The sequence below is a fragment of the Struthio camelus genome, chromosome 1 (genome assembly GCF_040807025.1).
Source record: "Struthio camelus isolate bStrCam1 chromosome 1, bStrCam1.hap1, whole genome shotgun sequence".
NCBI classification, from domain to species: domain Eukaryota; kingdom Metazoa; phylum Chordata; class Aves; order Struthioniformes; family Struthionidae; genus Struthio; species Struthio camelus.
In genome coordinates this window covers 212,666,393-212,688,921 of record NC_090942.1, presented here as the reverse complement: position 1 = coordinate 212,688,921, position 22,529 = coordinate 212,666,393, and the positions used below count along the sequence as shown (strand labels likewise).

General features: G+C 40.1%; 1 protein-coding gene across 4 annotated transcripts in view; it reads left to right on the top strand.

Annotated features, from left to right (window-relative positions):
• The first annotated feature begins 14,747 nt into the window (after window positions 1-14,747).
• Window positions 14,748-22,529, top strand: part of CEP295 (centrosomal protein 295) — a 45,703-nt gene continuing 37,921 nt past the window's right edge. For 2 of the 4 annotated variants that reach the window (XM_068930486.1, XM_068930484.1), the window contains exons 1-5: window positions 14,748-14,838; window positions 16,547-16,679; window positions 17,798-17,998; window positions 19,174-19,298; window positions 20,144-20,237. In XM_068930486.1, coding sequence (XP_068786587.1) covers window positions 16,572-16,679; window positions 17,798-17,998; window positions 19,174-19,298; window positions 20,144-20,237 — 528 coding nt within the window. In that variant the 5' untranslated portion in view covers window positions 14,748-14,838; window positions 16,547-16,571. Of the gene's footprint in view, window positions 14,839-14,994; window positions 15,386-16,546; window positions 16,680-17,797; window positions 17,999-19,173; window positions 19,299-20,143; window positions 20,238-22,529 lie in introns of those variants that run through there. The other 2 variants (XM_068930485.1, XM_068930487.1) reach the window with 2 other exon arrangements.

Here is a 22,529-nt window from a genome sequence, read left to right as displayed (position 1 = left end):
GTCAATTTTACATAATTGGTTTTCTTGTAGGACTTACTGTTGGAAAGAGTTCAATGTGAGAAACAATTTCTGAAAAAATGTTTTATTTTCCGTTTAGATTTTCAAATAGTAAATACTTAAAGTATTATGATTCACTGGGCTGTCTGTTTTCTTGGGAAATGTGTGTTAAAGGGGCCTTCTGAGTGTCATAAGAATATCAAACCCAATGGATAGCTATAAGTTAGCTATAAGTTTCAGCTTCCCTATGAATTTGCATCTGTGCAGTGTAACTGCTATCACTGAGTCAGTTCATAAAATATGCCTTTCCTGTTAGTCTGTGACCCAGAAAGGAGTTTTTCAGTTTGCAGGTCCAATACGATTTTGTCTGGAATACTAAAGACTTATTTACAGTTATCTTGTTACCTGGAGTACTGTGTCCAATTCTGGGCCCCCCAGGACAAGAGAGACGTGGCGCTACTGGAGAGAGTCCAGCGGAGGGCTACAAAGATGGTGAGGGGACTGGAGCATCTCTCCTATGAAGAAAGGCTGCGAGAGCTGGGCCTGTTCAGCCTGGAGAAGAGAAGATTGAGAGGCGATCTCATCCGTGTGTACCAGTATCTGAAGGGAGGGTGTCAAGAGGATGGGGCCAGTCTCTTCTCCGTGGTGCCCAGCAACAGGACAAGAGGCAACGGGCACAAACTGAACCACAGGCAGTTCCGTCTGAACCTGAGGAAAAACTTCTTCACTGTGAGGGTGACCGAGCACTGGACCAGGTTGCCCAGAGAGGTAGCAGAGTCTCCTTCCCTGGAGATATTCAGAGCCCATCTGGATGTGATCCTGGGCAACATGCTCTAGAGGACCCTGCTTGAGCAGGGTGGTTGGACTAGATGATCTCCAGAGGTCCCTTCCAACCTCAACCATTCTGTGATTCTGTGATGTTCTTACCTGATTTCAAGAAGGAATTTCAATTCTTAGGGTACAACTCAGCCATGGCAAGGGGACTGCCCAGCACACTGCCCATTCAACCCTGAAGTGCCACTCAGATCAAGGACATTAATGAGTGGGACTTGACCTTGTTTTGAGTGAGGCTTACGTATTCAGCTCTTTCCTGATCCTCTGTGTAAGGCTGAATTTCAGCTCTAGTTCCCAGGCTTGCTGTGAGTATATTATAACTGACAGCAAAGCACTTTTATAATGGATGGATTAGAAATAAAGTAACTAGGAGACATGATAGTTGTATTTGTAAGTGTTTTCAAGACACGCTGCTTCACAAATAATGCTGTTGACACCACTTACTTGGGAATGAAGAGCAAAAAGAGCTTCTATTTTTGCCAAAATAGCGTAGACCTCTCATTTGTGCAGCGCGCTCAGTGCAGAGAAGACAGCACACTCTCGCTTTACCCCAGACCTCACATGCTGTCAGGAACCACCGGGGCTGTGGAATAACTGAAAGTGGAAAGTGAATTCTGGACATTCATATGAAAATTGAAATAACCAATGTCCCATTGTGCTTTTACTTTCAAAAAAAAGAAAAAAACCACAATAAAGTATTTGCATATAAAAAGGCTTTTAACTCACCTTCTTTGCTCGTGTGCAGTCTTCGAAGCCCATTATTCTCTGCTGCTGTTAAAATTACCCAGAAGAACATTCACATTTCTGGTCAAGTAGAAGTTCATCAAAAAGTAATTTATTCTTCTTCATTTATTTCCATAGGATGCAGACCTTTCTAGACACAGGGCAATTATTTCTAGACAGAAGTGGGAGAACAATATAAGACTCTATGTGGGTTTTTTTTTTTTATTAAATTATCCTAGCTAAAAGTCTAAAGATCCTATTTCAGTAGAAAGTCTTATTATAACAGAAAAGGAAATATGGGTGTCTTGAGTTTTTAATCCTGAGTGTGTAGCTGTGTGATTGGATAACCATGAGTAAAATTTCTTAATCTTTTGAGGACTGACGTTAGTCTCGTTTCTACTGGCATAAGTCTGGAATAATTCCACAGAAATCAATGGAGTTACAACATTAGTCTGATATTGTTTCCTCATCTGTAAAAGAGGTTAATGATGTTCTCCTCTCTCAGGGGAACGTTGCAAGGATATTTAGTTAATGTCGACTCCTTGCTGCATAAAATGCTAATCCGTTGTTATTGTTACTGCCAAATTCATACTGTACAGGTAAAAGAAACAGTTAACACACAAGGCACTCATCCTTAACCCATTCTACTAAAGACATATCATAATATATTGGCTTTCATGATAGTACCTCTAGCAATTTTCCCATGACTACTCTCACTAGGGAAGGAAGACTGGTCTGTTATATTGGGAAAGCAACTGGACGCATATAAATAAATTACCACCAAAACATTACCAAGTGCAAAATGTGCATGTATTCCTCCACTGTGCTGCTTGTTTGTGTACAGCTCAAAAGAGAGCATTGTAAGTTTAAAATAAGCAGCTTTGATTCTGCTAAGTAATTTGCTGTTATATACATAGTGAGAGAGAATAAAATGTACACAAATAAAAAGGTGGACACATAGGTGGAGTAAGTATTGCCAGAAGTGATCTGCAGCTTCATACCATCCTTTTAACATTTTTCTGTCTCATTATTTCTGTATATAAACGAGAAGCATCTTAGTAAGAAGTACCAAGGATATCAGGTATGAAAGCCTTACTGTAGGTCTATCCAGTGCAAACAGAACACAACTTTTTAAAGTTCTTAATAACTCAGAACTAACAATTCATGAAATGATCATGGCCTAGGACACAACAGCCTTGTGTTGTGAAACTGTCAAAAAATAAGTAAAGGCAAGCAAAAAGGCAACGCTTTGCAATCCTGTTCTGAGGTTCGTGTCGGTAGTTCTCAATGCGTTTTACAAAAAATGGATGTATTTTTCCCATTTTGCAGCTGTAGGAAGTGATCCTGTTAGGACAAATGCATTGCCTACACAAATCAACTGGAGAGAAGAGGGGAGGAGGCCATGCAAGCCAGGGCAGGGGAGACGGGAGAGCAGGGCTGCCTGTCCCAGCAGCAGCCGTCCCATTGAACTGCAACCCAACCGTCACAGTTGGAAAGACAGCCTTCGCCTCCCCATTCGCATCCCTTATTCATTGCCATTAGATGGAGAGTAGAAGATACAGATGTACCACATAAACCAGTATCTGCTTTTTAGAGAGAACCCTTCCCTGTGAATCACTGTCCCAAGCGTTTGGATCTCCTTTTTCTTTCTGAATTCCACTCTTTTCACCTGTGACTTCACACTGACATTTTGCATTGCATCTTCAGGTAATAACTTTCCAGTCTGCTTCCTTATCTGCTCTGCCAGCGGTGCAGTGATGAAAAGGGCAAATTAAGTCTTTCGTCTGTTTTGTTTTCCGTGCCCTAGTCTTCTCAGGGGTTCAGCTGTGATCTCTTGACTTAGGTGCATGGTACTCGGAGTCAAGTTTAGATCAGCTCGGGACTGTCTAGCTTGCAAGATCAAGTGCATCAGTCAGCATGGCTGGTGCTTCACCTCCTAGCTTAGCCAGCACGACTGTTTCCAGCGAAACAGTCAGTTTCTGTTTCTCCAGAAACAAACATTGTTAAGCTAGTTCTATATTAACCACGAATGTCTTTACACTAAAATCTAGAGCTGGCAGTATAGCTAGAGTAGCGTAGGCACCAGCTGCCACGTATTTACTCAGGATCTCAAGCTGGCTTGCGTGATTCGTGCTATGATAGCTACATTGCTACTAGTTCCCCAGTCATCACGCTAGTTACCTTGGTTTTATCAATGTCATATAAGAGTATGCTATAGACTTATCTTTGTTGCCAAAACGTTTGTAATGAAAAACAAAGGTATTGCAACAATCATTGCAAATTACACATTGGGCAAACATTGTATTTCCAAAATTATGCTTGTGTACTCATGCACTAAAAGGAAAAGAAACAATTTTTTCGAATAAGATTTAATTTTGGAGAGGATTTAGGAAAGAGAATAGGATTAGGAAAGAATTAAGAAAGATTTCCTAGCAGAACGGAATAAGAAAAGAAAATTAGGAAAGAAAATAGGAAAGCAAGTTTTTCTGTAGCCTGTATAAATTAGCAATAGCACTGGTTTGGCCAGCTTGTCCTGAAAATGAGCTCATTAAATCTAATGGGAAACAGTGTATAGCAAGGACTGAGATGATACAAAAACTATGAATTTTATGTCCAATTAAAAAAAATACTCTGTGGTGTTCAGCACTTGATTCCAGTGGTGGACGTCTGCCAAGAAACGTTTAACTAAAGTGTACATGTGGGTTAGATTAATACATTTTGAGACAGAATCAGCCCTGGCAACAGGGAAGTCATCTATTAGAGGAAATAACTCAAAGATCACAGCAAAATTGCTTGTTAAAAGATATCATAAACTCTGGGGGAAATATCAATGTTTATTAAAATTTATTATCTTTGATTTAAGTGGATGGCTTAGTAGAAGAGATAGGGATTTTTTTTTTAAGAGTTGTAATTTGACCACAGTGAATCAAAATGAATGAATACACGGCTTGCAAGTATGAAACAGGGCTCATGTCCTTCCCCTACCGTTAAAAGCAAAGGGAAAAATGCACACTTAAATGATGCAAGGTTGAGATCCGGAGTGCTTATTTATGCACTTCTGACAGGCATCACAAAGTCTGGTCTCAGCAGGGTGAATCAAATCATTGAAATTATACATTTAAGGTCCGTAGTCTCAATAAAAAGAATAAAATACCTCCCAGGTTAGCCCAGAATGCCACACAAGGGGTCGATAGCTAGCCAATATGAAAAGCCTTTTCCTTGACTTCCAAATTTCTGCCCATGCAGGATGCACAGTACAGAGCCTTGCCAAGCGTAGGGACCTAACTGACCATGACTTCCTAGAGGAATGAGATGCTTAAAAAACAAACCTAAAATGGGATTCCGTCTCCCTAATTATTTTTGAATGTTTACCTCGTGACTGCCTAATGCAAAATGCATTAACAGTCCAGAAAAGAGTAGAGAAGAACTCAGCCTTTCCCTGGCTTCCAGATCCCCAAGCCTTTTTTCTCCATGTCTCCGGAGCTGGGTGCCTCCTTGTCTGCTGTCTTTTCCATTCCCGTAACTCTGACCTTCCTGGATCCACAGCAGCCCAACTGGCAAAGGGCATGCCCCAAACAGACTTCCCTAGCCTGAGACAGAGCATTTCCAGGATAAGAATCAAATCCAGATCTCCAGCTTCCTAGGTGACTGCTTTAACTACCAGGCAACAGCACTGAAGCAATAGCAGCATCACTTTTACATTAGGTAACTTGGCTACCAGGCTTTATACTGAAATAAAATATTGTCCTTATGTGATATGCATATGGGTATAGTTCACCCAATCATTCTGGTTGCATCTCAGTGGACTTTTGTCATTATGGAGTAGTCACCTACTCTCATAGATAGAAGTGATACACAGAAGTCTCAGCACTGAGCGCTTCCAAGTTCAGCAGAAGCGTGCATCTCCAAGGATAAGTGTCCTTAGGAGCACAAGATTTTGAAGATCAGTGTCTTAAGTTCTTCCTAACTTATTGTCTAGGCACTGAAGGAATTTCCCTACAGCTCGTCCTGATTTCAAGGAGTGGAATGTCCTAACAGCCCAGGAACCTTTTTGGCGGAGACACACATAGATAGTGTTTGCTAAAAAGAACTCATTTACTGAGATTTTGGCATAGGGTAATGCAAGAGTGGGGAATCAAGTATCTCAAACAGGACAGTTCTTTGCTGTCTGGATGGTGATGACAGTCTCCATTACAAGGGGTCCATTGCAATGGCACCTTTAGCTTGGTCATGTTAGATATCTTGAACCACTGTTTTGCTCGGTTCTTATAATCCGAGTGGCTTATAGTCCTACATGACCACTGAAGCACAAGTATGATCCACTGCTACAGCTTTTCTTAAACCACACACAAAATGTCTCCTGTCTTAAGTATGTACAAAAGAATAGCCTGCGTGACTCTTTCTGCATCTGTAGGAACAGTTTCTACTGTCTATTTACAAACGTCTTATCTATGTGAAGTGTGGTCAATTCTGCAGCAAGAACCACCTAAGGGAGTCTCTGGGTCAGATTCTCCACCCGGGATGTTAGTTAATACATTTAAGAATATAAATTGATTTAGGCACAGCAGGAGCTGCCTGGGGAAATCTCTAGAACTGCCTAAAATTCCCACCTGAAGAGCTTCTGTAACAGCCAAAATTTTAATCGTGAAGGTGGCTAGGAGCCTAGTCAATCACTTTGTCTCAAGTCAGTCTGTTGTTTCAAACCAATCTATTATCCTAACTATGTGGGTGACTAACTGAGGAGTTCCTGGACCACCTAGGCAACTCATGACTTAAGGGCACTGGCTGTGCATACAGGCATGGTCCTGACAGCCCGCTACACCACAATTGGAACTAAAAGGCAAACTGGAGTTTCACACTTACAACTTCAGTTCCATAACTCTTGCCACAGTTTGTTAGCTTAGTGCCCAGTCCATCAGTCATATGCTCTTCAGTGTGCTTCTCAAATATCATCCTTTTCTGGATCCAGATTTGTTGGAGTAAAACAGGGATTGAAATACCATATTCAGTATGGAACACAGCACATAAATACAGAACTTCTGTTTTCATTAAACGTAGGTCCTTCTAGGTCTCTCATCACTACAGTATCTGAATGACTCATTATTCTTACATCTTGTTGGTATTAACCTCATTTTATACTTGGGGAATTGAGGCTCAGGCTTTCTGAGCCGCGGCCCCGTGTCCTCCACTAGTTCAGGAATCCCATTCTTACCTCTGCTGGCTATTTTTCCACTTATGTTGCTTTTACAGGCAAGAAAAAAAAGTGGAAAAAAAAATAGAGTTACACAACTTTAACATCCTTATGCCCTATGTCCTTTATTCCTAAACCACTTTTCATTTGCATGGGATAAAATTTAGCTTATGGTAGAGGACTGAGCAGCAGACCTAAGCACAATGACAAGTGCTGACTGGCCTTCTGTTTATAAAATTTAACCTTGATGCTATGTATAAAATTTAGCCTTTTTCATCCAAATGAAATCACTGTCTGGCACTGATTCACGCCTAGCTGTTCTTTGCCACCTGCAGTGGAATGGGATGCCTGACCAGCTCACCCAGCCTGCTCGAGAGGAAGCTGACAGATAATGTGCAATACGGCTTTATTTTCTTCCTCAGTACATGTTTACTCTGCATCACAGAAAATCCATTTGTCAAATACTAATTGAATTCTCCAACATTTGGTATATTTGCATAACTATTATGAAATGGAGCATTATCTCTCTTGGCATTATACCCATTTCCCTTAGATGGTGTCCCTTTGATCCATTAATCATGTTTCCTGTATCCTCCCACAGAAGCTTAATTGCTCACATCTTGCGGAACCCCACTTACAAAGAAAGAAATTAGCTCTATGTAAATCTAAGGTTATTACCTTACCTCTATAAATGTAAAACAATTAAATTATCCTCTAAAAAGGACAGTGATAAAATTCCAAACGAGCATTGATCACCCAAGGAAGAAGAATGAGGCAGTTTTATTGGGCCACTGGGAAAAAAATACATTTTTCCTTTACCAAGGGCATGTTAATGGGGCAAATGATACTGCTGCCCACCTCTTTTTCCATTACTGCTTCTGTCCTCTTTACTGTCTTCAGTATTACCTTAACGTCTTAATATCTGAAACTCAGGGTCGTAGTTAATAGATGGCTCTCTTTTTAGGGACGATGTAGGATCACATCCTTGGGTGCATCAGCTTCCTATACAGTGCGTAGGCGTTACTGGCACCTCAAGATAGATCCAGAGATGCCAGAATGCTAATAGGGAACCACTTAAAGGCTATGTGTTAAGCTGCAGCTATCTAGGGCTAGGTTACAGGAAACGTTGAGAAAAGGAACACGGGTTGAATCCTACCTCGCATAGCTTCAGGGATATGATCTTCATAAAAATATATCTTTAATCTCAGATCTCTAAATACAGGAACCCACATCTTCAAAAAAGGCTATGCGAAGCTCTTTTCCCCGGTGAAGCAACAGGAGTAGGTGGTAGGAAGTGTATCCACTTAACAGCAGTTTGACGGCTACAGCACTTGCAGAGGAAGTGGGAAAGATTCACTGTTTCTCCTCGCAAGGCGGAAAGTCAGCTCCCACGTACCTGTTCTAACAACCAGGCACAGATCGTTGGAGGAAGGGAGGCTAGTGAAGATAATCTGCCTCTTCCTGTGAAGCTCTGCCACCGTGCAAAAAAATCATTCAGTATTAATTTGGCCACAGAGAGAGCAAGCAAGCAATGACTCTAATCTAGCTGTTCAGGTACAAACATGGAGAACAGGAGGCCCGGTCTCCAACCCTCTCTTCAAGCATCGTTGGTTCATCTTTCTCCAACTACATTTTAAAAGAAAATAGTATTACGTTAAGTCAGTGTTGGATATGCTTTGAGCACACTAGATTTTGAAGTATATAGAAAAAAAATGCAATTCCTGAACCTTGTTTGGGTCTAGATTCTGAGTCGTTAGCCCTGTCAACACTAGAATAGTCAAAGCACAAAGAGCAGTAAGTCTACAAGATTGAGGACCTTTAAAATTAAAAAATGCCGTACTTCCAGACTTTAGCAGCTTAGCAAGGCTCTTCAAGATTGGGATTCTGTGGCTCAATTCTATTTATCAAATCAAGCCCTACCTATGAGACTAGGCCAAGACTGAGCACGTACACACACACACATATCGATGGTCTCACAGGACACTGAAGCTCAGAAGCTAGTTTGGTAGGCTGGGGACTAAGTCACTAATCAGCTTCCCTTGCACATTTTCCTCTCTCAGGCTTGACTATAGATTTATCTCTTTTCAGTCACTGAAGAGCCTTTGTTCTTTCATCCATTCAACAATGGTGTCTATAATATTTAACAAAATCGTGACAGAAAAAGTCTTCATGTTTGTAAAGGGAACGGTTTCTAACAAAGGAAGAGAGCAAAACTGGAGGAATATAAGAACAAATGCATCACTACATGCTCACTGCTTCCCTCTAAATACCAGTTTGTTCATTCTGTATCATCTTTGCAGCTTTTTCCAAGTTCCTCCTCTCAGTGCAAATTCACTCTCACTCCTTGTAAACCTTTCTTTACCACCCGTTCCTTATGTAAGGTTCTCCTTGAAACATACTTCCTCCATAAAGCCTTTTAATGACTCCATCTACGTAATCAGTTTCTTTCTGCTAAAGAAAGAATCAAAGCTAATTTGTGATAGCACTGTAATCTGGTATATCACAGGTCTGTCTGATCATGTAGTCTGTTTGATCTAGACTGTGAAGGTCTTGATCAAACCCGGATCCACTTTTTTACATCAGGAACACTTTGCTGGTATCTTATAAACAATATTAAGATATTAAAACAGAGCTGAGGATAGCAATACATATGTTCATAGGAAGACACCTGCATCCCATTTCTTACCTGTCATTTCTCAAGGCAGAAAGGCAGGTTGTCAGAGATGGCAGAAGCCTGCAGTAATGAGAGGAAGTATCTAGCATGCATTTTTAGTTGCTTTATGCATAAGTAACTATTGAGACATCAAATGGGATTCTGACTGAACTCTCTTCATCAGCTATTAAATTGGCAGGACCTAACCATTTACTTACTTTTTACGATTTCTTTTGGAACCTTTAACCTCTTCTATAATTATTTGTGGACTTAAAGCGTTAAGCTATTGTTCAGGATGTTCCTACATTAATTTTATTGCTTGCAACATAGCCTTTGGATATACATCCGAGGGAAAATGAAACGCGTGAAATCTTCAAACACTTATCAACATAAGCTGATGCTGGACACTGCCCAGGAGTTCATGCGGAAAACATCCTCCAGGGCCTGTTTCTGATTTCTGGTGCTACATTTCCTGCATACAAGTTAATAAACATAAGCAATCAAAAGGAAGAGACACGCAACACAAGTCAGAAGCCGATTTAGGTTGGAGAAAGAATATTCGTTTTAAAATTAGACAAAGATCAGCTTTATCCCAGGTTCATCTGTACTACAGGCTGAAAATGTGCAGTTTAGTACATAATAGAGGACTAAACTAAAAAAGAGCATTCTGAATCACACAAACATGGCCTTTTTCTACGAAGTAAAATTTTAGTAAGAACTCTTGAATGCTTTGAAGTGTAGTACAACCAGTTATTTAAAGAAAATACTAGAAAACTCAGCACCATTCCATTTTATTTTCTGCTTAAAACTACCTGCAGCAAAGCAAGTAACATTCCGTTTATTTTGTGAAATTGAATAAAAGTAGGTATTACAAGAAGAAACAAAGGAAGGTTAGCCAAGCAGCATATGGAACAATAGTTAAGAAAAACCGGCAAAGAACAGCTTGTAGGCTCACTAGATTGAGCATAATCGGTCTATTTTTGCACATAATTACTATGCATATTGTAACAACTGGAGAACAGTCTGTCTATGGTTTCAATATATTTTACAATGCTGAAGGCAGATTACAAGAATTTTAGTAAAATAAATGCACGCACGCACACCCAATTTATGCTGTAGAATTGTGCATATGCTTATATCATTGCATATGATATATATCCGGACTGATTCTGAGGACATGCAGCAGTGCAAATACAGGTGGCTCATTTCTGCCTGCAAGAACTGGATACAGTTCAGTTCTTTTGGCTTCAGACTTTGGGAGAGCCCACTCCAAAGTGGTTGTATCCAGCACCAAGGTTCATATATGAATCCACACGATACCATTCTTACACACTTAGTGCCAATCTTAGCAAACAAAGGCTGGAAAAACAAAGGTTGTTCTCCAGAGACCTGAAATATTAAGCTGGGTTAAGGACACGAGATAAGGCCCTTACAGCTGAGAGAGCGTGCACTCTCAAAGATCAATGTCGATTGTCTTTTTAATAGAGCTCCTTGACTAACGTCATAAGAAAGCATGCAATTTTTCTGTGAGACAACACTATACCTAAAAACAGTTCCGAATCAACAACTGTTGATCTTGCCATGACACTGATTTTAGGACGTGCATTGTAACTACATTTAATTATCCTTTAAACAGTTACTCAGTTTTTCATGCCTCTTGCCTTTTGTTCAAAAGCCTTTTGAGCTATAGCATCTTGTTTATAAAAATAATCTGCAAGCTGATTTTATGCGGCACAGCTTTGGATATAGCTGTTTTGGTCCTGGAAACGGTAGCTTTGCAGCCTTTTATTACACAACATGGAGTATAATAATGAAGGCTACCCTTCCACTCAGGTCAAAAAAACTTATCTCCAAATCAGTCTCTGGCATAAACTCTTAGAGGTTATGTATGTATAGGCTGACCACAGTAGATTACTCAGACTTCAAGCTAAAAACTAGCATTTTTCCCATGGTAGGAAACATCATCTGTTTGCAACATTTGCATGTAAAAAAACTTGCATTTGATGTAAACTGTTTAACGAAAGTATTTTGTACTTTTGTAATTGTATGAAATGGAGGATTACAAACCTTTGTAAAACCACATCCTGTTAGTTTCTGTTGGTTATGATAATTAGAAATTCGCTGTAAAGTGCTAAACAGGAGATAAAACAGCATGGGAAATAAAGAATCACAGATCAAAACAAAATGAACCAAAGGAAAACAGTTAAAGCCATATAAAAATGTGCCAAATGAAACAGGGGGATATTGAAAGCAGAGAAAGACCAATTCAAACTGGGAGACACTCTGGTTTTATTCAGATGCTTGAAGAATAAGCAAGAGGGAGACAAGAAACAAAACTACATTACTGACTAATGAGGTATGAGAAGACTTGTTTTTTTTTTAAGGTCTGAATATGACACGTTCTTTAAAGCTCTTCCTTTAGATTTTATCAAGGAGAATACTTAATTCTCGCAGTATGCCAAGTCCTGCACATGGTGCAGGTGGTTATACTATTCCATTCCTGGATCTCAAAGGAACCTATAAACCACTGCTTCCCCACTAAAGATGCAGAAAAGCATCTAGTGCAAGGTCATCCTTCCCCTTCAGAGTGCAAGACATGAATTCCTAGTAAGAATTTTAATGAAGAAAGGAGTGAGTGATCCTGTGTGACAGAAAAAAATAAAACAAAATAAAATTGCATAAACTGGTATGTTCAGCCTACCACAAAGCAGGGAATCTTTGTTCTCTCCAGGCACATTAAGGCAACTCCCAGTTTCACTAATGCTGTATCTAGGTAAAACAGTGCCACACAGAGCACACCAAGGAATGTGCTGGGGCCAACATCTCCTAAAAGGTTTACCTGCTGATAAAACAAACCTTTATCTGATAGAGAAGTATGGACAATCCCTCTCAAAAACCATTTTTCTCAGTTGCAGGACGCTTCTCTTCACTCTTACAAGAAAAGGCCTATACTGTGATAGGAGCTCCTGACCGTGCATTACAGGTCACCTCAGCAGCAGACTGTGCATATGCTCACAGTCATACAACCCCTCTTCAACTTCAAACACAAGAAAACTGAAAAAAAAAAAATCCTTTTTCATAGAGATTCACAATGGAAGACTTTTTATATAGAACGCATTCTGTTCCTGAAAACAAATTCAGATCTTCCCCTGAGTATCTTGGGACTCTACAGATGACAACTACACCAACTGTCTTTCTTTTCCCCTAGAAATGTGACTAGCAGTTAAAACAAAAGAGCGCTATTATCTCCAATGTTATGGTTGCCCAGCTAGATTAGGCAACAAAGCTGCACCACTATTCACCTCTTAGAAAGGCAACGCCATCTACCTCACAAGCGGGAAGAATTAATTCATGTCGATTATGTTGTATTCAAACAGACATACTAACGTGCAGAAGACATTAAAATATTATTAGAAATTATGGTTTGCTGAATCCCTGTTTTTAATTACAGGTATGTACATTATGTAGTAGCAGAGAGAATTCTGCACAGCTTTCTGACTAAAAAACACCCTCAAAACAAAATTATTGTCTGGCAAATGTAGGATTCGTTATAACCCTTTTTCCAATACTCTAGTTCTAGAGCATATATTTGACCTCTTTCACACTTTATAAGTAGAGGATTTAAAAAACCATAAATTCAATTGTCTTGTCTCTTAATAGATTGTCTTCTTTTTTTTTTTTTTTTAACCTGCTCACCTGCAGAAAAAAAAGTTATTGTGGAGAGCACTGTCATAATGAAAATGCTGAAGGACAAAAGAGTCTAATAAGGAGACTAGGAAACACATTTGGAAGCACACTGCTCAAGTTTAACCTATTCAATGTGCATACTGTGCAACACCTGGGTGTCTGGAACATACCATCAGGTATTAACTACTCGCTAGCTATTATAGTCAGCAGCTTGCAAACAAGTTGCAAGCACCTGATACAAAGCAGACCATCTTCCTAACTGATCCCATAACACAGAAGTCCGTGAATAAGGAGAGAGTTTAGCAGTAAAATGCAGAAGACCAGGAAGAAAGCACATCCAGCTCCTACACGACTTCTTCCCATGCTTACGTCTTTTGTTTTGCAACTTGTATTTTTCAGTGTGCTTCACGTGCAGGCATGCATCTGCGTGTACCGGGCCACGAAGCATTACCAAGTCGTCTCAGGTCTCCTGATTTCAGTCTTGGACAGCACAATATAGCGGATTAATTTGGTAGTTAGCTCTTAGTAAACAAAGAAAAAAATATTTTCAGTTTCTCTAGAAGAAACTGCATAAAAAGTTGCATTTTGTACCCACTTGTCAGCATAAGACAACTGATTATCTCCTGCGCGCCAAACTGATTACACATCACAGACATTTCTTCCCTTTTTGTAGGCCATAGGAACATATTCAACAGAAAAAAATTATCTGGCAGAGCCACTCTTGCTTCATCTGTATGCGCAGCAAAATTGTTTAAGTTTTTGCTGCTCCCCATAAATCAAGGATATCAGATGACGCCACGTTCAAATCCCCACTGCTATAAATCTCACGCACACAACAAACGGTCCCTTTTATAATGGAAAGCGAAGCATGACAATGAAAGCAAAGGAGCAAACAAGTATTGCGTCAGACCTCCAGGAGCAGGAATTAGTTTTAAAAAGGTTTCTGAAAGATCAGCACCAGTTAAGAGCTTGGGAGAGCAACACAGACCCACGCAGCGCAGCACTAGAAATCCAGTTGGCCTATCATAGTCTAAGTTCACCCATTTTACTCGTACAAGTGCATCAAAAGGAGCTTTGAACCAAAGAGCTACAAAGGGGAAGAAGGGAGAGCAAAGAGGCAACGCTCAGCTTTAGTTTTTCCTCCCCCACTCCCCACCCAGCCAATACCTGTCCCCCCCCCCCCCGTGAACCTGAGTACTTTGAGGCCCTGCAGCCCTGTAACGCCACACACGCAGGAGAGCGACCACCCCTTGGCAAAGCCAGCAGACATTGCCCCATAAAGTGGGCCAAATATCAGCCATGCTTCAATTAGTCCCCAGGGAGGGAGGGATGTCAGTCAGTCAGTCAGTCAGTCAGTCAGTCAGTCAGTCAGTCAGTCAGTCAGTCAGTCAGTCAGTCAGTCAGTCAGTCAGTCAGTCAGTCAGTCAAACCCGCCCCACCAAGCCCCGCGCGACTTTCGTATTTGCCGCTTTTAGCCTCACCAGTCAATCACGGCTTTCCTTAGCTCCCATTGGTCACTCCGAGCCTGGGGGCGGTGCTTCTTGTGGCGGCGCGTTCCTGGCAGCCTTGGGGCGTGGCGCGCTGCGGCGGAGCGGCGCTCCGCATGCGCAAAGGGGCGAGTCTCCGCCGCGGACGGTCCGGCTTCCGGCTGCACTCGCGGCCATTGGTGGTTGGGTGTGAACGTCAGCAGTGACGCAGCCGCACGAAGCAGCCGTTGGCGCCGGGAGCGGGAGCGGGAGCGGCGGCGGCGGCGGCGGCGGCGGCGGCGGGTAGGCCGAGGCGGCTCCCTGGGCCCCGGGGGCCGAGGGGGGGCGGGCGCCTGCGGCGGCCCCTGCCCGGGAAGGGGAGGGCGCCCCGCCAGCGGGGGCCTCGCTGGGCCGGCAATGCTGCGGGCGGGCCCGGGCGGAGCGCGGCCTGCGGGGGCCCGCGCGGCCGCCCGCCTCAGGGCGCGGAGCGCGCTCCGCCGAGCCCCCGGCGGCTGCCCTGCGCCTGTGGTTGCCTTTATCTCCGCCGCTTCCCTTCCAGGCTCTGAAGGAGAGCTTGGGCGCTCGAAAGGCTGCCAGCTTTTTGCTCGCTCTCCTGGTCAGGGTAGTAAGAGGCGTTAACGTTGCTTACGAGCGCATCTGTAGGCCGGTATTGCCAGAGGAGGCCGGCGTGTTCTCGGCTGTTGTGCATGCTGGCTGCTTTCTGCTGCTCCTGAATCTTTGCGAGTGCCAACTGCTTTACAGGGGCGTTCGTGTAGTCTGCTTTTGTTTTTATCCCTGAAGGGTTAGATCTTTTGACTTTGTGTTATTCGTCCTGTAAGTTTTCCTTTCTTTGAGCAGGAGACAAAGTGGAATGTAGTTTTTTGGTCCTCGGCTATCGTGTTTTGATAAACTTTTGATTTACACTTTATCAGCTAAATAAGGGATGGCTGGAAGTATTTTTTCCCTGTTTATCCTGTAGTGAACCTTGGGATCCAGTGGTTTACTAAGCCTGTATTAAATGGACCTTATAGAGACTTGTTTCCTTTTTATGCTTCATCTGACTTCCTTAGAGTTATGTTATTTGTTTATCTATGATATTGAAAAGAAACCTTTTTACACCTGTTTACACCTTTTTAAGTGTAACAAACTCAGTTGTGTTGGTTACAATTGTTAATGCTGCCTGCGTTGTTAGGTTAATAACCCTGTGATCTTTAAACAATGGATTTTGAAAGCTTTTGTAGGGTTTATTTTGGGAGAGGGTTTGGAGGAAAATCTTTCTCGGCTATTAGGATTTTAAAAACTAGATTTTTTTTTCTTCCTTGGACCTGTTTATCAGGCTGAAAAAAGTTTTTGCTATGAAGAGAGAAATGGAAATCGTAATTGTAAGCAAAATGAGAAACGATCTGCAAAACCAGCATTGTTATCCTGATGATGATCCCACAGTAAAATCCCCTGGGAAACATTACTGCAAAAGCTACTTAAGGAAACTAAAAAATTATCAGCTAGACATTTTGGCATTCTAGTGGAATGAGGGCTTCCTGAACTTTCACAACCTTCTATAAATAAAAAAGGGTGCTAGGAGAAAACCTTAGATTGCAGTCTAAACTGTTAACAATCTCAATGTCTTGTAGCTATATGAGAATATTTCAGTAGAAATCATCTATGTAACCGGCCTACTGCGCTGTTGATATGTTTAGGGTTGTTTTTTTTTTTTAAATGGATGGAATGGTGTTTATTTTCTAGTGCATAGATTCTGGAATGTGTGTGTAATATCTACTCTTTGCCGAATTTACTGCATGTGTAATAGTTCAAAATTAGTGCTTTTTTTTGTGATTACAGAAAAGATTTGAGTGAAATATGTAACAGGCAAGAACAGTTGCAGCCCACGTTCAGATATCATTATAGATTTGTCAGATTATGGCAATATTTATTTCTTATAGCTGTTTTGTTAGTATCACTTATATCCAACGTTTGTTTTTCACATTATTCTCACAGAAGTTGATTGTTAATCTTCCCAAAGATGAAGAGGAAAGTTACAAGAGCTGGGAAATTGAGACTTAGTCCTAATGAGGAAACCATGCTTTTAAAAGAAGAATATGAAAGAAGAAGAAAGCTGAGACTACAGCAGGTATGCCTATATTTTTGGACTGGTTATTTTCCTTTTCTCATTTTTCTTTATTAGTAAATGCTTGTTCTGCTTGTGATATCTTCTCTCCTTGCTAGGTTCATTTGTGCCTCTGTTCCAGAACCTTTTCTTTCTTGCCAACTTGTGACTTCATTTAGATCTAAATTTTCATCTTTGGTTACCATTTTTATTTGTCAATTAACATGCAGATATGTCTCTTTTCTATTGATATGTCATTTATATAAAGATTCATATCTCCATCTTCCAAATATTTCTTCTGCATGATCACCGCTCAAACAAGACAGCTGTGGCTAGTGTGAAACTTCACAGCTTTCCAGTAGACCAGAAGAGTTGTTACAACATGTAGTAACTCTAAATGCTTTTAAAGTCTTGTTCCTTTTAGGATTAATCTAGCCAAAGCATCTTTAATTTCTTCATAACCTGGCTGTTGATCATCTTATCATTCTTCTATTTATGTTACGCTTGGCTGCTATTCAGGCATGTGACTACTTTCCCTTTTTTCTGCTTACTCCTTTTATAATTTGCCTTCCTCTGTGCTATCTGACACCAGCTCTTTAGGTCTTTCACATCTTCAAAAATATATAACTTCAAGAAGATTATATATACTAATCTTCCAGCCCCTTAGACTTCTTTGTCCTTGTATGTATTTCTTTTTAAGGAAGAGTTTTTTTATTATTTTTTCCACTTTGTCAATAAGATTTTAGTAAACAGACTTTAATCAAGCAATATAGTTGTTAGTTTTCTTTAAAGAAATATGATTTACTAATGACTTTCATTATGTAACACTGTATTTTCATTTCCTGTGGAGGGAAGGATGTTTCAAACGCTTTTTATATTTTGATTGTCATCTGTGTGTTGATCTTTGGGTTTAAACCAAAACATTTAATATTTATTAAGTTTATTATTAAAGATCCCTGTGGGAAAGGGTAATGGCAATGTTAAAACACGTCTGGGACAGGTGGAGTTGTAATGGAATAGCAAGTGAAACTTAGTGATAAAGTGATAAGCAGGCGAGAGTGTATTATGGAAAGATTTGCTGCCAAAAGGAAGTAATTTTCTTTTTTAAGTTACTGAAAAAAATATAAATGCTATATCTACAGGTTAGGGAGCAAGAGAAGTACATCGCATTGCAGATAAGACAGGAAGTAAAGCAGAGGAAAGAAGAGCAACTACGTCAGTTAGAGAAGATGTTGAGAGCTGAGTGGCAGAAAGCCCAAGATCAAAAGATTAAGGCCTTAGAAAAACTGTATTTATCAAGCTTAAGAGCTGTTGGTGAAGGACACAGACAAGCCAAGGAAAATGTAAGTAAAGAGCTTAATGTTGTCATAAAAATACTTGGTGTTCTAGAAATATCAAGGTTGTAGGTTTGTTTACTTGTTTTTTTGTTTTTTTTATTCTTGATCTTACTGTCATAACTTCTAAAGGGAGAGTTTTTTGAGAATGGAAGCTTCACAGAAACACTTACATATTTGTATGTCGTTATCCATGGGACCAGGTATGGTGAGAAAGAATGTAAACGTTTCATTGGGAAAGATCTATAGCCAAGTTATTGCAGGATGGACATCCTTAGATGTCAGAGCATAATTAACTCATTAAATGATTTTTAGAAGGCTATTTTTCAGTCTATGTGCTGAATAACATCCACTTGTGAAACTTTCTTTCAGTACTCAAGTGGCATAGAAGGTCTTAGGGGCTTCAAAGGCTTTTGCATGGACTCCAGACTGACATCATTTCCTACTTCTGCTTTTGTAAACAATTTTCACCACCTTCTGAATCCTGTAATTTATGTGGGCTGTATTTGAGATCACTGAAGTTGTGGGGTAGGAATCCTCTAGGGTTTGACTTTGAGTCAGGGTTGTAAAAATCAAGCTCTGCAACAGGTTTTTCATATGACTTTGGTAGACTAGCTTAATTTCTGAATTAGTCAGTGTTTTGTTTTGTTTTTTGTTCCCAAGTGAACAGCCTTATGCTTTTCCCATATCTGCCACACCTCGACAACTTGTTTCTAAAGTTTTTACAGATGCTAGCTTGGAAGAGTTGGTAGAAAACTGCGGTATCACTGTAGTAGGAATAGAGAAATAATTACGATGACTGTGTGTCATCAAAAATATTTCTTTATAATTAATGGCTGAGGTGTAGTAATATGCTTTCTCTATATGGTTTGGTGAGCGTTTGATAAAGTGTTAAGTGTATTTATATTACTGTTTTTATTAAGAAGATGCAGAGAGAAGCTAAGGTTTCCACACTTGATATTTGGTTACATTAGTTGAGGAATACAGCAAATTTGGTATTGCTGGTGGTAGATGAGAGAATAAAGAGGATGGCAAAGCAGGGAAAGTTTTTACTCTATAATACAGAAGAAAGTGTTTTCAAGCTTTTGTTTCTTACCAGCAGTACTTAATTTGAAATACCGTGCTGACAATATGAGAAGTAATTAATATTCTGTATTAAGTGCTTATAATATTTTATTGGAAAGGAACCTGATTTAGAAGCTCTGGCCAAGCAAGCAGAGGAAAGGAAACAAGTTGCTGAGAAGAGACATAGAAAAGCCCTGAAAGAGCTGAAGTACCAAAAAGAAAATTTACTTCGTGAGCAAGCCCGGTATGCAATAGTAATCTAGTTTTATTAAGCATAAAACATACTCCACAGTTTCACAAGATGAAAGGCAAAAATCTTGATCCTTCTTGTTTGGAGCTTTTTTTAATTTTGAAGTTTTATGAAATTAAAGGACTAGAGCTTGAGGACAAACATATGGATTTTGGTAAGAACTGTAGTTTTAAAACAAAGATAAAAAGGTCAAGTATACTAGCTGACCAGACAGATTCTCAGTGGACTGAGGAGCCTTTTATCTCTATATCGGTGTTTTCGATCCAGGTTGTTGGTTGGCAACTGTTCAATGACACGTGAAATAAAATGTTCTCAGTCCAGTTCCTGATGGAGAGTTACCCGCTTGAAAAAAGTACCTACCACGTTTGTCACCATCTCTTCCTTCTTAACCTCCTGCCCCATTGGACACTGGATGAGTCCAAACTTGAGCTGGCATGGAAAATGAACTGTATTCTCCTGGGGATAGTGGTGCTTGACTAGAACTGAAGCCTCCTGATGAGATGCTTAGTTTTGCATACATGTGAAAAATTAAAATGTATTGAAGTGATGCAAAACTTTCCAGAAACTTAGGTGAAAAGCAGCTATTTTACTTTTGTTCTTGAGGTTTATATCTTACGCAGATATTGTCTTAATGTTTTCGTATTACTTCAAGAAATTAATTTTCCACTGCTGCTGTCCACCATCAGTTTTGTTGACTTTTCAGTATGCTTGTCCATCCCTGTCTCCCAAGAGTTAATAGATTCAGAAGTTCCTGAATTGATTTTTAGGTTTGCCTTTTATTTTACACAGTGCTGTCATTGCTTGAATAACTTTCCTCTTTTTTCGTCTTCTTTTCCAAGGCGAATAGATGCACGTAAACATGCTCTGGAGGTGGAAAGAGAAAGAGCTGCCAGAGTTGCAAGCCTACCGCCTCCTCCACCACATCCTTTTGAGGTGTGTATCCGTGATGTGATAGTGGTCATAATTTCAGGATACAATATCAATGTAGTTACTTATTGGTCTGACTCTTAGCAAAATATCTGACACTTTTTTTTTAAGGAGGGCAATTTAGCAGAAATCATCAAGGAAACAAAAGAATTATCTGTTAGCAGACTTCTTGTTACTAAGCTGTTAATATTTGCTTTTTTGGGGATTTCTTATGTCTGGCTTTTATTTCTGATAGCTAGCTGAGGCCTTACTTCTGTGATTAGTGTGCTCCTTCAGCCTTATTGTGTTGTCATTTTCATGTAATAGCGTTAGTAGTATTAAACTCTACAGTAATGTTTCCTAGCGTGTACGTATCGCTCCAGCCTTATGTCATAATGATTTAGCAGTAGCGTTGTATTTTGATTAGTTCTGTAACAAAGCTGTAAAATGGTTTTAGCTTTTTAGCTGTTTTTTTTAATTTATTTGTTTCTTGCGGGGAGTATAAAACATGCCAAGCTGTTTAATTTCAATAGGATACCAATACCTGAGGCTGCTGGGGAGAAAAGTAGATTAAAAACCATAGTTTTAATTCTCTGCTCTGCTTTTCTATGGGTTGATTTTTGCACCTTCTTGATGTACACTCTCCGTAGCTATAGAACTTACTGCAAGATGGCAGGTCTGAACTTCTTTTTTAAAAAAAAAAAAAAAAAAAGGAAGGCATGATAATGAGCATTTTTACTTTGACGTTAGCCTTACAGTAATGCTCAGACCACCAAAAACCAAAAAATAAAGGATTACAGTATACAATAACACAAGGTTAAGCTAGTCCCTCTCGGAGCCACTGGAAGTTACCACTGCTTTTCCCAGCTACATCCAGTATGTTTGGTATAGGTTAGCGTGTTGGATGATAGTGATTTTATAGTGTCATATCTGAAGGAAATCAACTAAGGTCTGACACTCCCTTACCCACCTTGGGTTTTCAGAATGATTAAAGGAAGGGGTACCTGTATGCTTTCAGTTGCATCCCTTAGTACCTACTCCTCTGTAGGTCTTGTCACTTGCTGCCCAAGGGTTTTCTTACTGTGGAATTTGGGTATAAGTGAGGATTAGAGCAGAAGTATGGGAGTAGTAAAGTTTGGGTTTATTTCTGATGAAGTATGTGCATTGTTAATATACAGAACAGATGGAAGAAGGTCCTGTGTGGTACATTCCAGATAATATTTGCTGCTGTTATCTTGTACGTTGTTCCAAGTGACACCGTGCCAATGTGTTTGTAGAGGAGAGGTGAGGCTGTATCAGCTTAAACCTTGAGTCTGTCTTGTGGGTTTCAGATGTTTGAGTCTTGCTCAGTTTTCTGTTGTTGGAAGAGCATGAGACAGAGTGCAGAATAGCTTTCTTGTAACTTCTGCAGTTTAGCGTGTGGGCTTTTTGTTGCTTTTTAAAGAAACGCATGTTTCTTATTGATGGCCCAATGTCAGCTGCAGTTAATGTGCGAATTTGTAGATGGTATAGTACTATGTTTTCATAGCTGTTTCAAAGCATAGGACTTTTCCTCTAACAACCTCAGTAGTGTGTATCTTTCCATTTTACAAATGGAGAATTTCCTTCCTATTCTTTAGTCTTGTTTCACCAGGAGAAGCAAGAAGACTTGATTCAGGTTTTCCCAGATTCCATTACAATTGCATACGCAAATGTGTTGGATGACAGGTCCTGGTCAGTATCCCGTTTCAGTACTGCGAAATCATAATTTTCTCTCCTGAAATCCTACAGCTTTGTGCCTTTCCACCCATTCAGACATGTCCTTTCCATACCTTTCAGAAAACCCATGAGTAAAAGGGCTTTTTTTAGTAGTGTCTGCAAAACATCTGGATTTTCTACAGTACTTCACATTCGTTTCTTTTAAGGCATTTATGCTCTGATAATGGCAGATTGAATCAACAAGTTGGTAGACCTACTGGATTTCTGTTTAAGGAAGATTGCATTGCATTAACTGTGCAGAGTGTCAGTTTGATCTATGTAAAGACTGGCTGACCTTTTTTGCCAATTTCCGTATCTGTATGAATTTTAATCCTGTTTTCGTAACTTTAGGTAGTTGGTGGGGGGACACAGGTTGAAGATTTTTTTTTTTTTTTCTCTTCTTGGAAAAATAACTGGGTGCCAGGTACTGCATGGAGTAAATGCTAAATAATTGGATTAACTTCAGAGATGAGTATTTTGCTTATTCCTCCTTTTATATAGAACAAACGAAAGATAGAAGTTGTCAACTGTAGTGCAAAAAAAATCTGAGACTTTGTCTTGGAAATGTCTTACTGAAAAGGC